This window comes from Pollachius pollachius (genome assembly GCF_949987615.1).
Source record: "Pollachius pollachius genome assembly, chromosome: 12".
NCBI lineage: Eukaryota > Metazoa > Chordata > Actinopteri > Gadiformes > Gadidae > Pollachius > Pollachius pollachius.
The window spans coordinates 17,125,486-17,152,931 of record NC_136945.1 but is presented as its reverse complement, the minus strand read 5'-3'; the positions used below and the strand labels follow the sequence as shown (position 1 = coordinate 17,152,931).

General features: G+C 43.0%; 1 protein-coding gene across 2 annotated transcripts in view; it reads right to left on the bottom strand.

The window, feature by feature from the left end:
• Positions 1-26,811, bottom strand: part of rap1gapb (RAP1 GTPase activating protein b) — a 68,738-nt gene extending 41,927 nt beyond the window's left edge. Inside the window, exons 1-2 of one of the 2 annotated variants that reach the window (XM_079748070.1) lie at positions 26,692-26,811; positions 16,178-16,213 (exon numbers count right to left, since the gene is read on the bottom strand). In XM_079748070.1, coding sequence (XP_079604196.1) covers positions 16,178-16,213; positions 26,692-26,735 — 80 coding nt within the window. In that variant the 5' untranslated portion in view covers positions 26,736-26,811. Of the gene's footprint in view, positions 1-3,961; positions 4,492-16,177; positions 16,214-26,691 lie in introns of those variants that run through there. The other variant, XM_079748071.1, reaches the window with a different exon arrangement.
• Positions 26,812-27,446: the final 635 nt, after the last annotated feature.

The window sequence follows — 27,446 nt, the reverse complement described above, 5'->3', positions numbered from 1 at the left end:
ACTTATACACACACCGCTATGACCGCGTTGAACCTGCCGGTGAAACACGTAGAAGACTGCTCTGTTTGGCAGGCATATTCATCCATATTCACAGAGAACCAGAACCTTTTTTTACATCTACTGAATTAACAATATGAGGGGATGACTCATTGTGGCCAGTATCCAGGAAATATAACCAAAGATAGGAGCTTTGTTGATTTTGAAATGACTCGATTTTGAACACATTAAAAGCCTTTGCTAAATATGAAACTTTACTCAGAACACTTACACCAGAACGGTGTCATGCATGCAGCAAAATAGCACAACAGCATATCATCCATTTGGATAAATGCTTGGCAACTGGTTTCTATAATATTAATGTTGACTGAAAGTTGAATCGAATGTTGACTCCACGAAACAAATCAACAAAAAACCAAGAACACGATACTTTGCACGATACTTTTGACATAGACCTTGACAGATTTCTCGGCTCTGGGATATGTCCGCGGCAATGGAGGGACTGAGATGTCATGAAACAGGTGACTCATTCGTGCTGGACGGCCTCTGACAGGGAAGTCCTCAGACAGCGCCACCAAATCTAGTTACGCTCGCCCACTTTGTCTCCCCGCAACTGGGGCCTTGGGACCAAACTCATTTAGCGTATAAAATCTTTGGCTGGATGCTCCACGATGCAGGACCATATTTGGGTGACCGAATAAGTCATGTCTAAGCTCCGCCTATCCAACATATGTATGCGAAGAAACCACTGGAACTGATAACGACCAATTGAGATTGGTTATTATTTTTGCGTTATTCTCTTGGTAAAAGTCTAAAATAAAAGATGATCATTTGCTTTTCAGACATAGCTAATCGGATGAGGAAATATTCAGCATAGCCTTGACTGAGCCTCTGTACAACCATGATAATGTCTTTCATTAATCACAAAGCCAGTGGGCATTTTGTATCTGCCAGCGGTGCGGTGAGTGGTTAGGTGTAGGTGTCTGGTGTAAAAATGTTAAATATAAAAAATGTGTGAAAACTTGAGTAGATGTAGCTGAGCTGCGTCTGCAGCACCCAGCCACTTAACGCGAGGACAGCATGCACGCTACCCCTTGAAAACAGCAGCCATGAGGGGCGTCCTTCAGCAATGTAATTGTTGCCCCTTGCTGTTGTGTTGAAGCTTTGTGTCCGGGAATCTTTTTTAATACATTTTTTAAGAAGCTGAAGGCGAAGAGGAAGGAGGAGAAGAATCTACCTAAAGCTAAATTTTCCATCTGAAGGAATGGTACCGTTGACATTTTCCTTATGCATACAGGGACCGTATAAAGACTGTAATTACTAGAGTAATAAGGAAATGAAGCTTGACCTGCAGTGGTTGCCTGATTAATTCAAAATGAAAAAGTTCTGGTCGTTCCCACTGGAGTATCTTTTAGCCGATACTCCATATAATTAATATTAATATTGTAAACACAGATGCCTACATGCCTACTACTTGCCTACACAATTAATTTAGCACACTTTCCTCCAAAGCGAGTTCAGATACATGTCAAAAAGAGCAGGTAGGGTGTTAGATTGTCTCTACTCTGATGAATACAATCAGACTGCGGACATTGGGATTCGAACCCAGTATCTTGTCTGGGAATCAGTCTTAACCTTGGCAACATCTTGCCCAATATCTTTCCCCACATGTTCCATCGCCATATTTGGTTGATAACAATGCGATGCTACACACACACACACACACAAACAAACAAACCCTCAAACCTCAGCTCTGTAAGTCGACCTATCATGGAGGGGCAGCTAATCTTATCAAGGATGGAAACCAACACAGCAAAGGAACTCACACACTCTCTCTTCGTCACTCCCACAATCTGTGCGAGAGTGAGAGAGAGACTAGTAGAGAAAAGGAGAGAGATGTAAGAACATAAGTAAAGAATATGTCCAAGGTCTGCACAGGCGTAGAATCAAGAGATCAGCCTTGCACAGATTTGCTGCTAAAGCTAGAAGCCAAACTCAGGCAGCAACCACACACACACACAAATATTTCTTTCACTTTCCCACTCACTCTAAACCCCTACCCCACAATTTTACAATCCATGTTTTGTTGCTATCCCTCTCTGCAGATCTCTCCATCACCCTGCCAGTTGGCAAAACAACATCTTGTGTTTCTAACGCCAGCCATCGTTTTACTTACCTCTCGCTCTTTCTCTTTCTCTTTTTCCGTTTGTGTGCTGTAGCTCCTCTCTTGTCCCCACCCCCCCAAGAGTGGCTCTGCCTAGAACAAACTACAACCGCTATGTTCCCTCTCGCTGCCTCTGTGTTGTCTCTCCTTTCCGCGTGCCTGACTCGCTCTTGCTCGCTCTACACCTGCTGTAGAACCTCAGCCCAGCTCCTGACAGAGGATGCTGGGAAGCTGCCCCTCCTCGCTCTCTCTCTTTCCCTCTATTCCTGATACTCTCACTCTCCCTCCCTCCCACTCTCTCTTTCCCTGACTCCTTCTCTCTCCCCCCCTCTCTCTCTCTCTCTCTGATTCTCTCCCAATCTTTTCACAGGCAACATTCCATCGCCCACCTCATGATACACAGTGTTCCTGATATGCACTAGAGACACCACTACAACAATTTTAGTCAGGCATCTCAGTCCAAACCAACTGAGTCAGTGATGCTTTTTAGATTTTATAAACAGGTTGGGGTTAGGCAAAGTCCACCATCTGCCTGTAAGCATTGCTTACATGCTTTTCACACAAAAAGCGTTCACACCAAAAGCAAAAGGCACAGCGCGATTACATACAAAGTCAATGCAAAGACCCAAATAGATGCACATTTTTCGCCGGCTGGCTGACTGGCAGGGCACTAATGACCTGGTTCATGAGATTTCGCGTGATTCTACTCGCATGAACAATGCTAATTCGTCATTCGCTCGAGTTGAATTATTTGAACTTTCCAGCGAATTCCGCTTGATGCTAAATCACTTGCACAAGAAAAGTTTGAGGTTCCCACAGGCAAACCCATTAAAGTAACGCGAGTAGAGTATTCGGTTCACTTTGGTGTGAATGCACTTTAAACCCACCTGCTCATTAATGACTAATGTCAATGCTAAGCCCAGAGCAAGCACACAGCCGACATTTACGCTCCTATCTGCAGCACAACCTAGAAAAGAGGTCACATGTTTTGTTCACTTGAACAGGAATCAAGTGTGAGCAATCAACAGGAATCAAGTTTTGTGTGTGCTGACACTGCAGTGGGCTTTGGGCTTAAGTTGCTGCGATAAAAGCACAAAAAGAACAAAGAGACGTCTGAAAGGCACACGGCACACCGCTGTGCATTTTCCGGCTCGCACAGGAAGTCATCGGCACAACAAGAGAGGACGCTATCCCTGACATGGGACATCAATGACTCATCTGCCTCCCCCTTGTGTACTGGTTTAACATCATGAGGACAACATTTAGAACATCCATGAGCACATCTGCACAGTGATTGGTTGGACATTGTCCTCCGCTCCAATCGGAAGATCGGATCACCCCCTCAATAACAATGTTGAACCAATGAATGTAAATCTTTGGAAATAGTTATTAGCTCATTTGAATACAAAAGGCTTGATTGCAATGAATGGACAGCACAAAATACATAGAGATTTTTATCCAATCCTAGCATCCTAATACTTGCTCTAACTAACGGCTATATGTACGCTGCCTATTGTCATAAATAAAGACCATCTTGGAATTATAAAATAACTAAATCTTTGCAGTACACATAACTCCCACATTTCCACAAAGTCATGGCTGTACTCCACTTCTGAGGTTAGCATAAATAAAAATTCAGACGGACACACTCAGTTTGGTTTGTTGCCATCAGTATTGCAACCAAAACGAAAGCACCCACAAATAATGGAACGTTTGGAAACAAAATACGGGGCATCATTTATCAACTTCAACCGGGCGCCATGGGACGGTACCCCCACCTACACCCCAAAAACACCTCACCAAATGTGCTGCACCTTCCGCAGCAGAGTGTCAGAGAAGCTCTCTCTCCTGGGGCCAAGGGAAAGCCTCCTGTCCATCCCTCGGCTGGTCGGCTACACCACTGTCTCTCCTGGTATGCTGAGCGAAGAAGGCCAGTGCCTTCCACCAGGTACCTGGGACAAGCTACTCCAAAGAAGGGTTCCAGGTGGCGAGGTGTTCCTCTGGGTATGCATTTCCACCCGTGAGTTACCTTGGCGGTTGTGAGCCAGCGCACGCAGAGAGAGGGGTAGGATGTGGATTTGTCCACACCCAACCCAAGTGCTGGTGTTATCTTACAGGTAATACCAGAGATAGACGGCCTAATCTCTTTGTTCCAGAGCACACAGCCTCCAAGGCACACACAGCCTGAGCTGTTTCTGAGGAGCATGAGAAACCTGTTCTACGGTTAGTTTTTCCCTTTTTTAGTACATGGGATGAACGGACATATCCTGCGGGTGTATAGTTTTTCCTAGTTGGTAACTATCCACTACACTACTACAACTACGTCTAACTCTCTCTCTCTCTCTCTCGCTCTCTCTCGACTCTGACTTCAATGTTTACTTAAATAACTCCCTCTCTCCTTCTATTTTCCCTACCTATCTCCTGCCTTTCTTCCCTCTCAACCAACCTTCCCTACCTACCTCCCTTGGCCCCTCTCCTATTACCTCCCAACCTCCAACCAGTTTCCTCCCCCCATCGCCCTTTCCCTAACTCACTCCCTACCCCTCTCCTACCTTCCCTCCCTCCCTACAGCGTTGGTGACCACAGCCACAGTCAGCCGAAAGTCAAGAGTGTAGAGATTACAGCCTCAACCGGCAGGTCTCTCAAGGTCTGCCAAGGTCTTACAAGAAGAGAAGTGCCAGATAAAACCAAAGGGACTTGGAATCAGACTCAATTGCAATTTTTAAGTCAGTGGCAAACTTTGCATGGACTGGTTTACAACAGGTGTGTGCAGGTGAGTCGGCAGTCGCTGATCAAGTTTTTTGTTGGCACATTAAGGTCTCCTTTCCTGGCCAACAACTTGCAGTCTCCCTGGCTACCCCGTCTTCCCCCTCTGTCTCTCTCTGCTGGCGAAGTATATAATCCCTACACGTCCTCCAACCCCTCACCGCACTCCATGCTAATACTTACTCTTATTCACCAGGAAATGGTGTCGTTATGAGGCCCCCGGTGCAGAGATACATCGACAGTCTGAATTCACGGCGTGGCTCTGGCAGGCAGTGTGGGAATGCATGTATAATATCAGCATATAGTGCATGAAGTGTTGGACATGCTGTACGTTGCAATGTTCCTTTCACGTGATATGCACGGTAGTCCACCGTGATTGGGTATCCTGAATATTACATTTTTTTAATATGGCCACTCCAATTATAATGGATAATATTAAAGGAAAAGTATTCTGCCCTTCAGATGTCCCTGGTGCTTCCCATGTAAGTAATAGATGTAATATAGATAACGTCATGTGGTCAGAGGCTGATGGATTTAACGATAGCTCAATGTTAGGGCTTACGGTGTGTTTTATGTACTGATGGTACTGATGGGGCTCTTCAGTCTGGCTACAATATTTATAATAGCTATGGTTTCATTAGGGTCAAGCACTCTCGAGAATATCGCAGTGGCCAGCGGGTTCAAAACAGGCCCCAAACCCTCTGGGGATAAACCATAGACCAAAACCCACAAAAAAGTAAATCGATAAAAACTTTAAAAGCAGTGGCATAGGAATGTATTTTTAATACATTTAATCCATCTTCAAATATGAAATCTAGTTAAAGGTGTGGCACGTATTGACAGATAGAGGTTTGAGTGCCTCTTGGAAGAATTCCACAGTATAATTAAGGTGGATCTTATTTTTGGAGGGAAGGGGTGAAACATTTTGATTAAATAAAAATACAAAAAAAAAGTTCAACCGATCAATCCAGCCCATTTTCATGGGTTTGATTGCGTTTTTGAGAAGCACTTGATGTGTGTTTGGTAAGGTTATGAAAAGACGGCCTTGGATATAAAACAGAGGTTTGTAAAAGGAACCTTTAATAAAGTGGATTATTACTAGTGCTGCAGTGGGTGCTACATGGAGCCCCACTGGTTTCTATAATTATCTCGGAGTCTGGACGGGCCCCGTCTGCCGATCCTTCACCGCTGGCCCCAGGCCCATTGTTGGACTGGGAACAGGTGAGGGAGGGAGGGAGGGAGGGGCAGGGTGAGAGAGAGGGAGGGAGTGGGAGAGAGAGAGAGAGAGAGCCATTGCTAGACCCAAGGTCCCTGACTTTATTACTGATACAAGGTGAACCTAAACATTATTCTGCATAATACAAGTTTAACATTTTTGTTTGAAAATAGGCCTTTGAGAGGTTTTTCTTATAGTGTACATTCTTTGAGATTTTTTGTTATTAGGATGAATTTATAAATTTACATCGGTCAGCCTTTTATGATCTATCTATCAGACATTAGAGCATAACCGCTTCAAGGCTGACTTGAATATGTTTGACATAAATATGGTTTGTGTATATACCAATACACTAAATAAGAGTTTACGTTTTCGGATTCCATGAGCCAATGATCCTGGTATCTGCACGCACATGCACACACACACACACGCAGACACACACACACACACACACACACACACACACACACAAACAAACAGCCTGTTTCCAGAGCTGATTGAAAGTTGTGCTCCTGAGAGACCGCCACAGACATAGGGAATCAGCCACAGAAAAACCACAGATGCAGTCTCCACTGTGCCCATAAATCATCCTGCTGATATTCAGAGCGCCCGTGGACATGAGCTTATAGCACTGCTCGAGTCCCTGCTTCCCTGTCTGGACTAGCCTAGACTCTAAAGCCTCTTGATAGCCTCAGTGCTATAGCCTCTTGATCACATCAGCACTATTGCCTCTTGATAGCCGTGGCGCTATAGCCTCGGTGCTAAAGCCTCTTGATAGCCTCGGCGCTATAGCCTCTTGATAGCCTCGGCGCTATAGCCTCTCGATAGCCTCAGTGCTATAGCCTCTTGATAGCCTCAGTGCTATAGCCTCTTGATAGCCTCGGTTCTATAGCCTCTTGATAGCCCCGGCGCTAATGCCTCGGTGCTATAGCCTCTTGATAGCCTCGGCACTAACGCCTCGGTGCTATAGCCTCGGCACTACAGCCTCTTGATAGCCTCGGCTCTATAGCCTCTTGAAGGCCTTGGTGCTATAGCCTCGGCGCTATAGCCCTTTGATAGCCTCGGCTAGGCGTTATAGCCTTGGTGCTAAAGCCTCTTGATAGCCTCAGCGCTATAGCCTCGGCACTAGCCAGGGGTGGATAATTGAGCTCTCTGGGTGTGTGGTTCTGGTGTTCATTCAGGGACAGGGGGCCGATGAGGGGCCCTGGAAGTTGTGATGGCTGTTGCAAGAGGAAGCTTATCGGCAAGCAACGTGAGCCAAGAAAACGCAAACACAGAGCCGGGAAGCTTGAGGACAAACACGCAAGGACAAACAGATTGTGCACCACTTTATCCGACATGAAAGGGTTCCCTACTTCCTTCTTCCTTACCCCCTTCGCTACTTCCCTCCCACCCTCCCCTCCATAACTTACACCCTGCGTCCTTCCACAAATCCATCCCCCTTTACCTAGCTTCCACCCTGCTTGCCTAAATCCTTCCCTACCTTGCTACCTTACCTTGTATTATTACTGGCCAGCCAACTTCGACCTACCTTAGTCATAAGCGTGTTGAGGGATGACAGCAACGTGTGTGTGTGTGTGTGTGTGTGTGATTGTGTACTCTTGCACATGTGCTTTTCTGTGTGCACATGTAGAACCGGTGGAGGAGATATCAGAGCTTTGTAGCATCGCATTGTAATCAACCAAATATGGCGATGGAACATGTAGGGAAAGATATAATGTACTGTATATAGGCTTTGGGTGTGTGTGTGTGTGTGTGTGTGTGTGTGTGTGTGTGTGTGTGTGTGTGTGTGTGTGTGTGTGTGTGTGTGTTCCTAGGTTGTACTACTCCTACGCAGAGAAGGCTTTCACCACATAGTCAATTTAAATGTAATGTCCGGTATGTCCAATACCCATGGAGAGAAATCTCAGGAATACAGAGAGGGTTGTCTGTATGCGTCCACAAAAGCAATCTTAACACAGCAGGCAGCATCACAGAACAAAACAAATACTCAACCAACTGTAGCTGTGAGATAAAGCTAATGAGCTTCATGCTTTGCTCCTGTCAATTTAAATATTGTTATCTCGACTGCTAAGAGGGTCATCTATGGTCAAAATCTATATCCACTACCACTGAGGCAGTACCTAAGAAAAGCTGTGATTAAAAACATAAAGGACATAATGAAGCAGAATAGAATACAATAACTAATTGGCCCTCTTATGTTTTGTCAAAACACAACAGAGACCCACACAAGCTCTTATCAGCATTCTTCCAACTGTTCATTCTAAGCTAATCATCACAAGATTATTATTATTTTGAAGCAAATAAGCAATTTAGTTAGGGACACATTATTGTTATTGTAGAGCTGTGTTTAGAAGCCCAGATTATTTGTTGGCATGCCACTAAATGAATAGACTGAAATACACACACATCAATGGATTTTGGCCGGCAAATTGACACACAAGCGGTTTAACTATGTCAGGAAAATGTATTAAATCCTACAATCCCTCCCGGTTCTTCAAGCCATTCCACAGGACAATCTGTTTGAGAAACACTGCACCTGAGCCTTCCAGAGAGTGCATCACTTCACATGCTCCTGCTATATCATCCTGCTCTGGGAAAAAACCCTCAGGTCCCTGGGGCTCTGAGGGAGTGTGGAGCACCAGATTGATTTTCTATGTCTTACATGCAGGGATCGGAGGTGGACTGTGAATGAAATTGATTTGTAGGGTTGAGTAACTGTGGGGAGGAGTCCACTTCTTATAATGTACATGTACTGTATATAGGCTTTGGGTGTGTGTGTGTGTGTGTGTGTGTTGTCTGTGGGCGGTACTAAGAAACTTAAAAAAACTGGATGGGGTTTTTCATAGATCTTCAGATCTATGTGTCTGCATTTGCATATACTCTGGGCCCTATCTTGGATCCAGCGCAACTGACTTTCTACACTGACGCATGTGTCGTTGCTAGTTTGCAACTGGCGCAGAGCGTTCTTTTCCCTCCACCGCCACGCGTCGGAAAATTAGGGAATGATCTTGTGCCCCAAGGGGCGGTTCGGCGAAAGGAGGAGGCGTGTTCTGGCGCAAACTTTCCCTGGTGCTATTTTTCAGTTTCAGAAAACAATTCCGCCACAAACCAGGAAATACCTGGTTTAAAGACAGTGGCGCGTTGTTCAGATGCTATTTTAAGGGCACATGTATAATGTTGCTTGTGCCCCTCGCGCATACACTTTGCTTCTACCTAGCCACACATTCTTGGTAAATTATTTGGGAAAGAACAGCTGATACAGCGGTAATAAGTTGTACTTTTAAATCAATGCATTAGGCTACTTCACACCAACCCTTTTTAGATTTGCGCCGGGCGTAAGAGTAATTTATCCACCGGTTAAATAGCAACATCACCATAGAACCGCCCACAAAGCTACTTTCACGCCTCTCACTTGCGTTTCAGACCGTTAAAATAGGGCCCTCTGTGTGTGTGTGCAAGTGTGCATGTGTTGTGTGCGTGTATTTGTGTGTGTGTGTGTTTTTGTGTGCATGTGAGTAGAAGTATTGCTTTAAGTGTCTTTGTGTCTCAATGCCAATGTTTATTTGTGTGTGTGTGTGTGTGTGTCTGTGTGTGTGCATGTGAGTAGAAGCATTTGCTATAACTGTCATTATGTCTCAATGCCAATGTTTATTTGTGTGTGTGTGTGTGTGTGTGTGTGTGTGTGTGTGCGAGTAGAAGTATTGCTTTAAGTGTCTTTGTGTCTCAATGCCAATGTTTATTTGTGTGTGTGTGTGTGTGTGTGTGTGTGTGTGTGTGTGTGTGTGTGTGTGTGTGAGAGAGCTGTCATCTAATTAGTAATCCGACAGGTGTGCATCAAGAGTGTGGAAGAAGGAAGAACAACATTGCACCAATAAGACCCTCCCCCCTCCTCCCTCATGAACACTGATTGGGCAGCATTCTGTGGAGGCTCGCTGAACTATTACTGAGGTGCATCCGTCAATCAGTCAATGTATTATTACTCCTGCTACCCCAGCGGTCAATATTCAGCGGGGGTTATTCTTCCCATGCGTGTGGTGCATCCAAAATAACGCTCCCACTCACAGGAACCAAAAATATATCCCACGTACTCTCCCGTTCCTGCCCATGGTTACCCAATCAGGTGTGAGTCAGGCTGGCTAAACCAGGCCTGTGGCACGACTCATTTGTTCTAGATGTTTCTCTCCCATCTCCCTGTTTGACCTTGGCAACAAAAGCATTGTGATAGAAACAGGGATTTTATTTTCAATACTGAAAGCATTTAAAACAGGGCTCAGTGCAAGTAGCACATTGTTGAATTGTCCATGAATAAATATCATATAATTCAACCTGTTCTTATCTTGTTTATACAAGCCTTAATCTTGCACAAAGGTCAACAAAAACCAAGATTGTCAAATCCTATTTGGCAGAAAAAGGGATTACTTTTACCATTCAATTACAGATACCTGTTGACCCATTGTAGAGGTACAGGAACAAAATAATGATTCCTACAACCATAAATTAGTCCAATGCAATTACACACAATAAGATAGAGAGAGTATATAATAAGAGTATATAAGTAAGTTAGTAAATAGGTTTGGGTAAGCTACACTAGATAGCATATGATTCAGTACGTCAGGGTAAGCTAGCCTTTTCCTTTTCATCAGTGCGATACCACATGCTACAGTAAACTAGCCTATGCTACAGCAAGGTAGCTTATGGTACAGTAAGATACTGTATACTACAGTAAGCTACTGTATTCTACACTAACCTAGTGTATGCTATGCCAAAGTAAGGAAGAGTATGCTACATTAGCCTGATGTTTGCTATCATAAGCTTTTGTATGCCTCAGTAGGCTAGTGTGTAGGCTAGTGTACTCACACTAGCCTAGCATATGCTGCAGCTTTATAGCTGAACCTCTGCAGGTCAGAGTCTCAATTAGCTCATTTCCTCTGTACTGACTCCATCGACTTTGTTCTGTTATCAGCTTACCCTCACAACTCCACCTCATACACCAAGTCCAAGGCCGGCTATTAGCTAAGGTCTGAAGAGAAGCAGACAGACAGATTAGATGCCTCGTTGGGTTGTTCTCAAGCTCGACGTAATTACGACTTAATTACCACAATTGTTCCTAATGTCAGTACAAGACTGGCCTGCCTTTATACCTGCCCCCAAGCCTGCCTAACTATCTGTCTGCCTGCTAGCCTAGCTGTCCGTGTGCCTTCCTGACAGCCTACATCCCTGTCAGCCTGCCTACCTGCATGCCTGTCTACCTGCCTTTCTCCCGCCTGTCTTCCTGCCTGCCTTTCTTTCTGCCTGTCTTTAAGGTAAGAAGGTAATCTTAAGGTAAGCAGTTAAGCCTGCTTACCTGCTTACCTTAACTCGGCCCGGGTTTACCAGAGAAAATGTTCTATAGACATCAGTAAGCCGGCCGCTGGGTCAGCACATCGATACTAAACTAGTGGACCTCCCGTTGTGATGCACGCAGGGCATCTCGCCTGCTGTCGGGACAGCATTGACTTGTTGTTGTTGTAGTGAATGGCCCCATTACAAGAAGCTGTGCTACTTCACAGCCTCCTCAAGTCCCTTAATAAAAACCCTGCCCTGCCTTATGATGATCCTTAACCCTGCTTCATATTAATAATAGTAATAATAATAATTATAATAATAAATAAAATATAATAAAAGCATTTGTATATTGCCTTTGAAGACCAAACCAAATCACTAGACATACCGAGTCTGTATATGTGTGTGCATGTGGCAGTGAGGGGGGGGGGGGGGGGGAGGAATATAACACCGGATTCACTAACCGGGTGTAGCACTCACCTGGGTGACGCAGCACAGTAGCCAGTATACGCCAGAACACTTAACACACACTGGCTATCAACTCTTTTCCCTTACCTGACCCTGCCCTGAAACACCTACAAATATGTGGGTGTAAATGTAAGAGTCTAGCGAGAGCTCACATTGGATAAAACAAACACGACCCCATCACAGCAACATAGCATATACCAACTGCCAGCAGGTTCCAGGGTTATTTCTATACCTTTGAAAAGCGATGTTTATTTTCAGCCTCCAATCCAAACAAGCATCTGCTGACGGCACCGCTTTGGTGAGAACTGAGGATGGGATCAAGCGGGAACAACATCCGGAATAACAAGTCATGTTAAAATGTCATGGCATTTATACCGCCTCCTGATTCCAGCATGGCAGGGAGCCACAGACAGACAGACAGACAGACAGACAGACAGACAAAGTGGAGGGCTGCCATTATCTGCACCAATCAGCTTAATGAGCCTTTAATTAGAAACACTGTGCTGTGCTGGAAGCTTAAGCGCCATTAAAACAACACACCACAGTGCGTTCACGACCTGCCCCGCCCAACGGGAGACTATTTTAACCATAATGGTCTGGGGCCTGTGGTCCGGATGTCTCGTCAGAGAGCAGGTGGTCCTAACCGCCACACTGAGCAGTAAAGGTCTGACGCTCCATGTTCCGAATCCTAAGGCCGTGTTCACATCTAGTGTTTTTGGTAATAGGGAAAAGTTGAGCCGACCGCTTTTTCAACAAACAAAAAAAAGCTGGCAGCGTTTTTTGTCCCAAAAGCGCAGAGAGCGTTTTTTCTAATCACCTAGCAATGAACTCATTCTAGACCCGACGTTACTCGCCTACTACGTATCCAGGCTAGAGCCCATTAGACATGTCGTAGATATCGACATGTTCTGTAATTAAAACTATTAATCGCTCCACCGGCACTTTCCAGAGTGATTTGTCCGCCATTGTTTCTTGTTTTGACAGTTGAGAGTTTCCTTCGTGACGAAGTGTCAATGTCCGCTTGTGATTGGTCAGTTGCCAAAAAGACGCCTGACGTCGGCCACTTTCTTCCTGAAAGTTGAACTTTTTTCAACTCTCCGTATAGCAGAAAAAAAACGCTGGGAGAGGCGTTTAAAAAAACGGCCGTGAGTTTTTCCAGAAACGCTCTGCTCCATAGGAATATAATGTAAAACAAGCGCTGGCAGATTTAAAAAAATGCTAGATGTGAACACAACCTAATCTCGTATAAACACAGTTCTGTGTTGCAAATTCCTATCCCATACAAGTAAAGTTCTGTGTTCCAAATTCCTATCTCATACAAGTAAAGTTCTCAGTTCTGAATTATTATCTCATACAAGTAATGTTCTGTGTTCCAAATCCCTGTCTCTATAAATAAAGTTCTGAGTTCTAAAATTCTTTCTCTACAAATAAAGTGTGTGATCGGAATCCCTGTCTCACAAAGTCGTGTTCAAAATGTCAACCTCATACAAATAAAACTATGCTCTGAATACCAATCTGAGATATATTCCTTGATGCGTTCTCAACGTTTATCTCATTTAGTATTCCTCTGCATTCAATTGCACGTGTCTGCAGTGCACACGACCAAAGACCCATGCAAACAAGCATGGGTGGAGGCACGTCCCCTAAAACCAACACTTACTCATTTAGGTCAGTCCGGGTTAACCCAGAGTCCTTCCACTCCCAGTTTACCCATAATCCATCTGTTTGCACCTTGGGCTAGCATGTAACGCCTGCCTGTACGACCTGTACCTTCAAATGTATTCACTGCAGGTCCCTGTGCTAGATGACTGACTAGTAAAACAGCACGCATACACCACGACCTACTTCTTTTTTACGCACTAGAGACTGAGGAGTACAGCGGTGCAGAGCCGAGGCCGCAGTCCATCAGAGTCAAGACTGTTTTCTATGACAAACGCAACCAGTCCAAGCAGCTGTCGTCTGTCTGACACCCTGCAGTTTATCACACTGTGGAGGGGTGCCACAGAACTTAATGAGACAACAATAGAAACCCATAGTAGCAACGATTATAGAGACCCATAGTACTAGAGACCAATAATATAGATCAGAAGTAGACATAGATTATAGAGAGCAATAGCACTGGAGACCAATAATAGAGACCAGCAGTAGACACCGATAACAGAGACCAATAGTACCAGAGACCAATAATAGAGACCAGTATTAGAACCTGATAACAGAGACCAATAGTGCTAGAGACCAATAATAAAGACCAGTAGTAGACACCCATAGTAGAGATCAATAGTACTAGAGACCAATAATAGAGACCAGTATTAGAACCTGATAATAGAGACCAATAGCCCTAGAGACAAATACTAGAGACCAGTAGAAGACACAGATAATAGGGCCCAATAGTACTTGAAACCAATAATAGAGACCAGTAGTAGACACCGATAATGGAGCCTTTATTCTAATCGCTAATGTTCACATCTGTATAAAATCTCTATTATAATGGAATGCTGTTCGGGAAACCATTATATTCTACAACTTGAAACCATAATATTCTACAACAACTATTGTTTGCGACCTTGCCTTTAGAAGTCCCATCTGTCCTCGACACAACAACTCATGAATAAATTGCTGCGACACCAATGGTGGCCCAGTAACAGGCGTGCAGGATGAAGACCTCCCACTGAGTTGGCAAGTCCCGCACAAGAGAGAGTCTTTAAATTGATCTGCCGGTCAAGACAAAGAGAACGCAGAATCAGCGCCACTACTCCCAGTGCAAGCCACGTGAGATAGCATAAGCATGCACCGCAGTGACCTTGTGTTAGCAGGTCTAAGTTGAGCGGTCTCTAGCAGCCGCCTTAATTAGATATAGCGGTGGAAGGGGGTATGGAGATTTGTACCAAGTCCTGTCTAATGACCTTACTCACCCCTCCGTTTTCACAGTCTCTCTCTCTCTCTCTCTCTCTCTCTCTCTCTCTCTCTCTCTCTCTCTCTCATCCTAATCAGAACTCTTACAGCAGGCTTGGTACTTTGACCCCTACTCTGCTCACTAATCATAACTTTAATAACAGTGCACAGAGACTTCCACCGCACCGTAGATGACCTCTCCTGGCCCAGCATGGGAGTGCAATTACTTGAACTTTGGAACATATTTGAGTGCATGAGTAGTAGAAGGACACATACAAAGAGCTGAGGTGTGTGTGTGCGTTTGCGTGTGCTTGTGTGAACACATAACACAAAAATCACAAAAATCTATTTTGTTTATTTTGTTTACTCTCTTGCCTTTGAATCCATTGGAGTGTCCTTTGCTCTTCATGGAAAGAAGTTCTTCCAGATGGAAGAGCACACAGTTGGTTCTGCAGCTGATATCATTATATTGAACTATTAACATTTGATGTCATTGATATTTACTTAGCCCTCGGGTCCTTTAGACACATTAATCCAAAGCGATTTACAGTGAAACATCAGCAAGGAGCAGGTAGGTGTTAGGGCATATTGCTCAGGGAAGCCTACAGGTAACACTGCACATATTGGGGATCGAACCCAGAACCTTTGGGCTGGAAGTCACCATGGAAACCCCGGACCACTAGCCTATCCTTGTGGTCTTTCCCATATCGTTGACTTTGCATTCGGAACACATTCTGACATTTATCCCTTTAGAAAAGCACAGGGAGTCAGGAAGGAAGGAGCGAAGTGGTGTTCCCTTTCCACATGCCTGAGAGCTGTCACTCTCTGGATCTCTGAGGGCCGTGGCTCCACACACACACCACCCAGGCGGATGTGTCACAGCATCATATCCATCCCTGTCGGCTCCACCCTCCTTCCCTCTAGTGCCCCCCGTCATCTCCTCCATGCGGGGGGACTTAGCCTTCAAATATCAAAAGTGTGTGTGTGTGTGTGTGTGTGTGTGTGTGTCAGTCAGTTAAGGCTCCAGATCTTTACTGCAGAGGCTGAGAGAAGTTGTCTTGATCTTTACAAATCATTAAACTAATTTGGCAAAAAGTAGCCGGAAAAATAAGGCGAAGGAATAAGAAAACATGATGAATACGTGCAATGAATAAATACAATGACATTAAAGACAGAGTGAGTCAGAGTGAGCGTGTCCATCTATGTTGGTTGCTTGTGAGAGTTTGTTCAATCTAATTATTTGGCAGCTTTGGTTTTCCCAATCCATTAAAAAGATAATTTTTAAAGCTTTTAAAGTATTAATAGAGAAAGAGTGAGCGAGAGCGAGTGATTTAAGGATCAAGTCTCACCATAAACTTCTTGTCCTGGAGGGGGTATTGTGGACTCTGCAGACACAAAGAGAGACAGGCAATCATTAGGATGATAAGGACGATGCAACCGTACAAATAGAGATGCTGCACAATTATGAACAACAATTGATCCGTGCAATATAACCCTACCAATTTATATTATTTTTCATGTCTATATAATTCTTTTTTTTGTGGAAGGCGGATGGAATGTTAAATACCATGAATGGTGTGTACAAATTGAATGGAGTCTTCTTTAATTTAAATAACTTTGAAAAGCTGCAAAAAAGAAACCGGAAAAAACATTCCCATCGTTGATGTTGATAAATTGAATGTTGAGCACGACCAGTAATCCGCCATGTCAGAGCAAGAGACGGCGAAGACGCCAGGCAAATCTGATCAACACAGAACAAACATCCAGCATGAAAGCTCACATTAATCAATCATTATTGCACACTGTGAAGCCGTTGACATCAGAAGGGATGAAGGAACACTTCCCTGTGCTCTCTCTCTCTCTCTCTCTCTCTCTCTCTCTCCTAGCTGACAGCTGTTTGCTGGTTATAAACACAGTGGCTCCAAGACACAATGAATGGTCTGCCATCCCATCCGGCACCCGGCCAGCCTCTGGAAGCCCTCCAAAATGCAGTCTTGGCCCAAAATCCCAAATGCCTGAAGTATTCAAAAATGTGAGTCTTTTGTCAACGGGTCTAGATTAGGGTCAAAATAGGGGTACATCAAAGTGATCAAAACTGACTGAAGCATACCATAGCTGTAGTATAATACCTGAATAAGGGAATCCCTAGTCTTCAAAAGAAAGAAAGATGATGGAGCAAAAGCTATGGAGTAAAGGCTGTGGAAGTGGAAGCAGGATCGTGTTTTCTCATAGAAGAAGAAGAAGTTCAGCAGAGGCAGGACGAGCATGCTAAATCCCCCAGGATCCTGTAGTGCCAACCCAGAACCTAACCAACTGAAACTTCCTTACCTAAACGCACCAGTATGGAACGTTACCTAAAATGTAGCCCTTATGTTAATGTGGACTTTACAGTTCTGAAGCTATTACCATTTACCATTCAGAGTAGTGAGCATTTGTAGCGACATAACCTTTGTAAGATAATGTGCAATAGAGTTGGCCTCGCTTTTGCAACAGCACACGCAATCCACTCCGATATTAAAGTTTTAATTTAAATGTGCCTCGACGCCCTTCTGTTCTTCAGTTCCATCACGACCAACCACTACCAGGAGGACAGGCTGAGTGTTTTGGGTGTGTGTGTGCGGATACATGTGTGAATGTGTGCGGGGGAAAGTGTTTGTGTGTCGGGAGCTCGCGTGAGCTTGATAGCCCGGAATAAATTACAGGAAATTAAACCAGAAAAACAACATTTTAAACAAAAACATGCTTAACGAAGGACATATTTATCATGCCGTCAAACATTTCCCTCGATCTGCACGCCAACCACAAATCAAGTCTGGGAAATGTTTCCTGGATGCAGCGCTTTGTTTGTCTTCTCAATGAAAACCCAGACGACGACCTTGGACAATCAATCAAGTACTAATCAGCACTCCCCCCGCCCCCTCCCTCCCACCTTCCCAACACATGGCCAATCGAACAACAGCTATTGTAATTCTAGTCCCGACACAGTCCAAGCGACAGCGTCTATTCCTCAGTCCACAGATGTGATGCTAATGAAAATAGCTCCGGTGGGAATTGTTTTGAGAGAGAGATGATGTTAAGAGGAAACGGTTAATGTTGAGGGTTGAACTGAGGTTTGAGGTGAAGTATGGTGCTACCAGAGCTCCCGGTGTTGGAGGGAGAGGACTGAATGCCTAACTGACTGAATGTCAACAGAGGATATACTCTAAGACAGCGGTTCTGTTGTTTGCTTGTTGGTCTTGTTGTTGTCATTCAGTGTATTAAGGTGTTAGGATGTGTGCTTTTGGACCTATGTCCAAGGTCCTAATGTACTGCAACCTTGGACCATGCAAATGAACTGATTTTGATTGAATGATTACATTATTATTTTTGTTATTATAATTATTTTATAAAAAAGCTGGTAATAACTGTGCCATTGTTATCATAGCACCAAAAGCATCAATTAGTTTGATATGTATCCAATACTACAGCTCTTCATCATCATCACAATGTCTAATTTTCCTTGGCCATGATGTCCTGCTTTTATAAACCGTAAGATAGTGGCATCAAACTTGATGTGTGATGCCGTATAGCTGAGAGCATTACTGCTATGTTGACATGACAGTTATCCTTAGTCGAGCTCCCGTGCGGCTGATACTGAAATCCTAGTGTTGACAGTTTGGAGATAATTCCAACGTCTACCTCCCCCCCATGTCATTCAGAGCATCAGCAGAACTATAGCCTACATGAGATTATCGTCCAAAAAGTGGGAAACCAGGAGAACTTGGACATTGTAATATGACATTTGGTAATAGACCAAAAATACACGTGTTGATGAGGAATTAATGTCCCTCTCTGTGTCCATGTTCCCTTGCGTGCAAGCCTGTTGATATGTTTGTGTATGAGTTGATGATTGGATGATTAGTTAAATGGTGTGCGTGTTTAATAGTGGATGGGATCCCTACTGATTGGCTGTGTGTGTGAGATTTTATCCTCCTGTTTTCTGCATTCCCCGAGGCCCGCGGTAACATCGTTTACTGTACAAAAGGTAAATATGAATCCATCTTTTTCAGTCACCTACATAAACTATATAGATTAGTCATTAATTAGTCATAAAGAAAAATCTAAAGAGTCATCTCATTAAAAATTATTTAAAGAATAATGTCTTAGCAACGATTACGTGTTAGTGGGACTAATGATCTGGTAGTCAGTGTTGGGAAAGTTCACTTTCTTCGTGAACTAGTTCAAAGTTCATTTCACAAATCTTAAAATGAACTAGTTCAGTTAAACGTTCATAATTCAAAATTTTGAACTAAGTTCACAGTTCCAAAAAATGAACTAGCTCATAGTTCTTTTTTTCAATATGTTGCTGTGAGCTTTTCGTTTTTTCTGGTATTTTGAACATTGAGCCCCCGTTGTGGTTTGTCTAGGATGATATAGAGTGGTTGAATCAAGTATCGTAGCGAAATACGGTTTCTATTGTGTTTTATTGCACATTTAGCGCATTTTGTTAATCCCATTGATTTCTGTTGGAAGACTCATTACTCGTTGGCCGGAAACGGAAAGGGGGGAGTGTTCACGTTTGGTTGTAGTCTTTTCGCTCGGTTCTAGCCCTACTGATGAGACGGAGAACCGAGCGAAAAGACTACAACCAAACGTGAACAGCCCCCCTTTCCGTTTCCGGCCAACAAGCAATGATTCTATGAGATATTCTAGTCCGCTGAGCTATGAGCCAGAGAGAGCTAACGTTATGGATTGTACATATTTATAATTCGAAATTCGTCTCAGCCTTTATATCACAGATATACTAGGGTCTATAGCATATTACCGCGTTGTCTGGTTACAGTTTAATTCATTTTCCACAATTGAACAGCTCTCGTTTCGAAGAATAATCACCGTGCCATTTGTTTCAATGGGAATCGCGCTGGTCTATACTTTCAAAGTAAAGTGTACATATTTATAATATGAAATTCGTCCCAGCCTTTATATGACAGATACTATAGGGTCTATAGCATATAACCACCTTTTCTGATTACAGTTTAATGTAACAGTAAACTGGCAACACCTCAACTGCAAATGAACCGCACGGAGATTACCATGGCAACCGGTCAAACAACACGGCGATCTGCGCGCGCATCCGCCGTGTTGATAGAGAAATAACCCCCCCATTGAACGAAGTTAAACCGAGTGAGCGTGCCGTTCACTGACACCAGAATGAACGAGTTCACAGTAACGTTCATCAGGCAGTAATACAGTACGTTCAGTTCACGTTCGCCCAAAATATGAACGAGTTCATGAACTTTCGTTCAGTGAACGCGTTCAGGCACAACACTGCTGGTAGTATCATGCCTGTGCCACTGGTGGAAGAATAGAGTAGGGTGGCACTAGGCTATCAGTCTGCAACACTGTCTATCTTGAAGACAGCTTCAAGTTAAGCCGACAAGGGCAGAGGACGTGCAAGGCATTCACACGTTCTATGTGTACCATCTTGACTTACAATACCAAGGCAAGTTGATTTGTCATGCCCTTAATGGTAATTATAGTTCAGGCCCATCCTCACCTTAAAGGTCCCATGGCATGCTACTTTATGGATGCTTTAATATAGATATTAATGGGCCCCTAACACAGTATTTTAAGACGTTCCCGAAATAACAAAGAAGTGTACAACACTTGCGTTACAGTGTGTGTAATCACACACACACACACACACACACACACACACACGTGGCGCTCGCATGGTCGTAGCTCATTGTCTCATTGCCGGGCCAAATTCTCTGGGCTGGCAAGGCAGAGAAAGGGGAGGTGGCATCTCCCCTTATGACGACATACGGGGAAAATACCAGAACGGCACGTCTGAGCTTCGTTTTTTCAAAAGCTGAGCAGAATGCCTAGTGCTCGTTTTACACCCAACGAAATATCTAGGTACTGGGGGAGCATAGGTAGGCTAGGGGAACTCATATTAATGTTAGAAAATCTCAGAGAGTGAAATTTTCATGCCATGGGATCTTTAAGAACCCTCAAAACAGAAAAAGAGTCTCATAGTTAGAAGAGAAATCATTAAAAGAAACACATCTCTGAAATCATGAGAAGAAACACATCTCTCCAATGGCTAGGAGAAATATGAAAATATCTATATAAGGAAAAAAACAAGCAAAAAACAGGATTCAGAAAGGCTGTGAAATAATGATCGATGAATATTTTTTTTGTAATCAGAAATACCTTGAGAGAAGAGCAAAACCAGTAAAACAAGCAAAAATATAAAAGCCAAGGACATGAAGGCTTGGAGTACACTTTGTCCAAGTATAGGGGTTGTAGTGTGGTATCAAAGAGTGTTGCAAGAAAAAAAAAATCAATGACCAAATCTATAACCAAGACCCTACACACTGGCTTCAGTAGGCAACCCCACGGCTATAAACTGCCATACCTTTACCGTTAACACAAATAAATCAGCTCTGCGATACTTTCATACTGCTTCAAACCCTGTATTTTGTCCTTACAGTGCTGATACTTATGTCACTTGTGTGTGTGTGTGAAGTAGGGGGTGTGTCTGTTTGTGTGTAAGCCTGTGTTTCTGCTGAAAGGTGGTACAGTTAGGAGTATCGAGGCAAAACAAACCCAGGCCTTATCAACAAACAGCTACGCCTCAACCGGGCGAAACATGTAGCAGTGCACCAAGACAAAAACACTTGGACGCTCCTTCCTATCTGTCTTAACTTACTGCTAATAAACTACTTCTGATTCCGAACGCGTTAAGGTGTTAATTATTTTGCACTATTTAAAATTTATTTATTGGAAATATTACTTATTACTTTATGTTACCTAATTTTCTCCTTATTGCACCGTGGGTCAGAGACAAACACAATTTCGATTCCTCTATTTGTCTTGCACATATTTTGGAATTGACAATAAAGCTGACTTTGACTTTTGTATGTTAACTTTTTTTCATTTTTGTCAAGTTACTGAAAGACAAATGGATGGATGGATGGAATGTAGGAACATGTCGATTAATGCAGTCCATTCTCGTGAAACTCAGGGTTCTGCTGCATTAGCAGATCTTTTAAATGGTTTTTCATCAATTTAGTTTTGCTTGATTGTTTGAGCCGTTTCTAGCTCAGGGAGATATTTGCTGGTTCAGATTCTATCTTCTCGGTCTGGTGTTCATCTTCATATGCCAAAGAGTCATCGAGGCAGTAATAAAACTTGGACTGATATCTGACAGCAATATAACTTGCATTGATAATTTTTATTTAAACTTTTTAAATTCAGAAATAGGTCAAGGGTTACAAAAAGCTGAGACAGTATTTATAAAATCAATTTGGGGAGTCAGACCAAAGCTTTAGAAACTTTAAACTGCATATAAAGCATCAAATGTTCGCCTTTACGTAAGCAGAACATTTCCGACGCAGCCCATTTCCATCAAGCTTTTCCATTTAAGGTGGATGGCCTGAGTCCAGTGTGTGCCACTACTCAAACCATGATGGAAAAGAGTGTCAGAGCGGCCGTTTCATTAACCGACCATCAGCAGAACAGCCCAGCTGAGCCTGAGAAATAAGGGCCATAACAAGCCTTTAAACTTGCCCATGAGGGCCCTATCAGGTAAACAGTAGTTCGCTATGACGTACCCTTCCTCACTGTGTGTCGTATTGTGTGTGTAATATTCAGAAATGAGGACGGAGCATGACAAAAACAAATTTACAGTAACAGTTGTGGTTTATTGTTACAAATAATGGCTTCGTCATTAATCCAAACACATGGGGAAAGTCTGCAAAAGGTTGTCTGGATGGAATAGCCTAGTCCCTTCATCATCATCATCATCATCATGTTTGTCATCATCAGGGTGAAATATGGCAATTATATTATTCATAATTCTGCTTATTGTGTGGTCTTTCTCCAACAGAAAGGACCATCGATCTCTCCTTAATGTGTTTCTCCTTTGTTGCTTAGCTGCCAGGTGCAAATGTTCCTGGGTTCGATTCCCGCATTTCATTGATTGATTGAAATTCTTTATTGACACGTGTACAAGGGTAAGCGTACGAATTTACATCAGGTCAAAAGGATAGCAGTAAAAAAGCCCATAGGCTTTTTTCCAATCTGTAAAATAAGTTCAATTGTTCGATTGTGGTCCCATTCCCTTTTCCCATGTGGAACGTATCATTGAGAAAGATACCTAACCGTCCCTTAACTATTAAAGGTCACTTTGGATGAAAGCATCTGCTGAATTGGTAATTACACCAAACCAAAGCACAATCAGTCCTCTTCTATCATGCTTTTTTCAAAAGCTTTTTTCCCTACTGCAGCCAATAATGATCCAGGATAACATTATATTCCCAAGAAAATGTTTAATCACCTTGGAAAGCAACATATTATGGTGATAACATTTTTGTGCGGTCTAATTTGCAGTCTTTTTGGGATTATAATTTAGTTTGAAACGACAAGCAATCACAAAAGTATTATCGGTGGTCATTTGCATAAAGCTTGTGTGTAGTAAAAAAAAAAAAAAAGAATCAAAAGTTTTTAGCCAAGAAACCAAACTTGATATTGATATGATTTTGATTATTGACCACATGGGGGAAATTCCTCCGCTGCACTTCATTTATCCTAGCTAGGAGCACAGAACTCCAGATGTAGTGTGCTCGCCTTGCTTATGGGCAGGCCGGGAGTGTTTATTTGAAAAAAACAACAACATGTGAATACAGGGAGAACATAGAAACTCCCCGCAGAAAGGTCCTGCCTAAGGGGGATTGAACCCAAGACCTTCTGGCAGTGAGGCTGCCAGCTACCAATTAAACCATGAGGCAGCATGCATGTGGTGGTACTAAGAATCAATCTGCTATACAAGTCCATGGTTATGGGTGTTTCACATTCAAATGAATCACTACATTTACTAGAGCAGTGTTTTCAACCCGTCGGGGACGCAAGGTCACTGCATGTCGCATGTGGGATTTCATTATTATAATAGAGTACAGAGAGTACAGTATAATACAATAATAGAAGAAAAAAATACAGAAAATTTAAAATACATTTATTATCAATATTGTATAGTAATTACGTATTTTTGCTTGTTATGTTTTCCAAAATAGTGTTGCTTTGCGCATTCCATCATACTTTTCCATCAATGTCTTGTTTTAATTGGTGTGTGCTAAATGAGTGAGCTGCCAAATCCCTTACCCCCTGCCCTACCCTGATTGAAGACCTGAACCTCAATATAATTCACTAAGTTGTTTTGATAACATTTTCGGTTGAGTTAAACTCATAATTTAGGATTAGATTTCAAAATAGTTCCATACTCAATCACGCATTCACCAACAACTTCTTGAGGATATTACGTTGATTTGAAATGATACAACTAAATGGCATGCCTTTTTTAATACATTCCTAATATGAGCTAATTAGATACCTTTTTCCCTTAAATTGATTTCCTTAATAAAGGTAGAGCACACATTACTTGACTAAATGAGATTGGGGAATGTAGCTACCAATTTAATTATTCAGTGGTGAGAGGTGTGAAGAGCCAAAATTGAAGGTTTCAAAACTGACGAGTTCCCTGACAAATTCAAAAGAGCATTTAAGGATTATAGGGCTGTGACAACCAGGAGATCATGGCACACCACTTAAAGTTGGATGGCACGATTCGGAAAATATCACACACTTCATTAACACTATAGATATGCACTAGGTTATTAGCAATTTTTGCAATATTTCACACACGTGAGGCAAGAAAATTGATTGATACATGTTCATAAAAATCCTACAGGCAATTTAAATAGTCTAATATGTATTACAATTGAGCAGAAACTTGCATTAAGTTGGGATCAACTTGTATAGGGCCCTTTGTAGAACTCCGGAAACACATATTCAGTACAAACCTTGTGTTTTGGGATAAAATGCGTTTTGTACTTATATTATATATTTTTGCTATTATCCGTCATTGAGTATAAGTGCTATAATAAGCGATGTCGTAGGATGAAATACATCACCCGTTAAAGTATAAGGGTCAAATAAGCTTAGACTCAGAAACAGCCAACATTAACAGCTCCCTGATGGAGCTTCACACAAAACCCCATTGGGGGTACACAGGCACTGAAAACAGTGTGGTTGTTCTCTATGTGACACATACAGGTCAATGGTCTATGGAGGAGGAAGGCAGGAAACAATCAGAGCCACTGTTAAAGGCCAACCATGAGTCATTAAACTAAGCTATTCAATAACAATTTAAACGATTTATTTTCCTATACAGGAACTCAGAATAATTGATGAATTATTGTCAGGGCTCTTTTAGTGCAAATGAGAAGTTAACGCAGCTACACAGTAACTAACTTCATTCTGTTGGGTCTACAGGGCTCGTTGTTTACAGTTTTATTCGATTGTTCTATTATAGCCTCCTTTGATACAACCCACTATCGGCCCATGTCAAATGAGTCTTGGCTAAATTCTCATTAGGGTCCTAATTAGGCTTCCAACTCAACAGATAACTGATTCTTTAGTTCAGGCCAAACATGGAGAGCAGCACAAACAACGATGGAGCAGCCTGTGTGAAGAAGCTTTAACAATTAACACAAATAATCGGAATGCAATGGCTGTTGTTGCACAGTTTGTCTCATTCCACCACAGGGACATTTCCTTAATCCCCTGAGTTAATGCATTGACGCCCTCTCGTTCTCCACCGGGCCTTCCGAAAAACACTGGGCTTCTCAAAGTGTCTCAACAAAACAAAAACAAACAATCAAAAATGTCATCCGGACCCGGGAGAATTTTCTTCAGCTGTGACAAGGGAGTTCCCGAACAACATGGAACTAGGCCCGTTGTTTTGTTAAATCCTGATGCTGTTTATGGAGGACTGGAGTATTGAACAGAGCTCTGCTGCCAAACCCGTACAGTCTCCAATGTTTTAAATGTCACATTCAGAAGGTTGACACGCCACCCATCATGCTGATAATATATACCACCGACCTTCTTTTTTCGTTCTTTAAGGGGAATGTTCAAATTTTGGTTAGTTCTAACGCAAGAGAGTACTGCTCCATACAGGTGTTTTGTTAAATGACACTGCAACAGCAACAGAATTTTATTTTTAAAGTTGGACCACTGACCACTTATGGTCATTGTTATTTCTGTAATTTTTGTAATCTGACAATTGGAGAATTCAAATCCCGGGCCAAGGATGTAAATGGTTTAATTTTAATGCTATTATTTTCATGGCAAACTGAGTTGAACTGGGTAGAAAACAGCAATGTGTGATGGAACCCCTTCAAACTAATAATAAGACATCTGAAACTGTGCATTTCCATTACTTTACTTTTACCAAAAAAATCTCGAAATATATCCGTATATCTCGAAACATATTACTGTCTGCCCCGTCTCACAATGCAATCACATTCAGTTCCTCAGCTCAAACTGCTGCTGGCTGTCCCACTTTTGATCCTAATCTTGATCAAACCCAAGCCATAGAGCTGTTTCACTATGTCAGAGAAAAATCAGAATACTTGACAAATTAACCCTTCCAGTTCCACCGACAACTCCCAAGCTGTTATTTCATTGGGTTGTCATCTATCATGTTCTAATTCAGTCATCCATAATCGTGTCTTGGAACCAAACTACATGGAAAGTATTGACCGTTATATGACTCCCGCTTTCAACTTTTCCAGGACCAAACAATCGCTGACTTTTCTCCTCTTGCTCCTGTGTCTGCTGGGTCTGCAGATAGTTCCACAACATCTCCTTCCCTCCCCTCCTGTCTTGGGAAGCAGAAGCCAGCCTAACCTGAATGCTAACGTATCCTTATTGCTGCTTATCCTGATCGCAACACCGTAACCCTGGGTATTAAATGGTGTGGGCTACATGTGAAGATGGATGAAATAAATCACCCTGGTTTGACCAATTTTCTCCTTACCCCCCGTATGCGCCAAACGTACAGCTTCTCCTTCTCTGGGACATCCCGCTGAAGAACTGGAGTGGCTTTTGAAGCCAATCACACCCACACACACACACTCGCAAAGACACACGGGTTGCCTTGGAAAGTTAGCAGCCGTACAAAATCGTGTTAAGTCCCCCAGCTCCTTTCGTCTGTTTCTATCTCAGTGTTTCTCTGTTAATGTCTCTCTCTTTCCATGCATGTGCATCTTTCTCTGTCTCTCAACCCCTCCCTCCTTTACCTAGTCTTTGTGCCACCAAATGAAGTGAAGGAGAGTGTGCGTGCGTGCGTGCGTGTCCGTGTTTGGTTATGTGTTTAGCCGGGGTACTTTTGATGTGTGTGTACACATCCCTGCCCTTCCCCTTGCCAGCACTACCCCCCCCCCCCCCTCAAATACACACACACACAAACACACAAATTCACACATGCATGCACTCACTCAAACCCTGCCCCCTGGGTTGACTTTGTGTTCTCTCCAAGTATCAATCTATCTCTCCTAGTTGTAAAATGTCTCATCTGGCAGTCCTGTGCTGTTGTCTTGGTAACCAGCTGCTTGGCCCTTCGGTGGCTCTAAACTCATTTTAAGGACAGGGCACCAAAGACTTCAGTTTCCTCACTTGTCCTAGAAAGGTAAAAAGGAGAGTGATTCTAACCATTGTTCACATGCAGCTGCCCAAGGGTGACGTTCTACTTAAACAAATGTTCCTTAAACACCCACTGCTACAACTTCTACT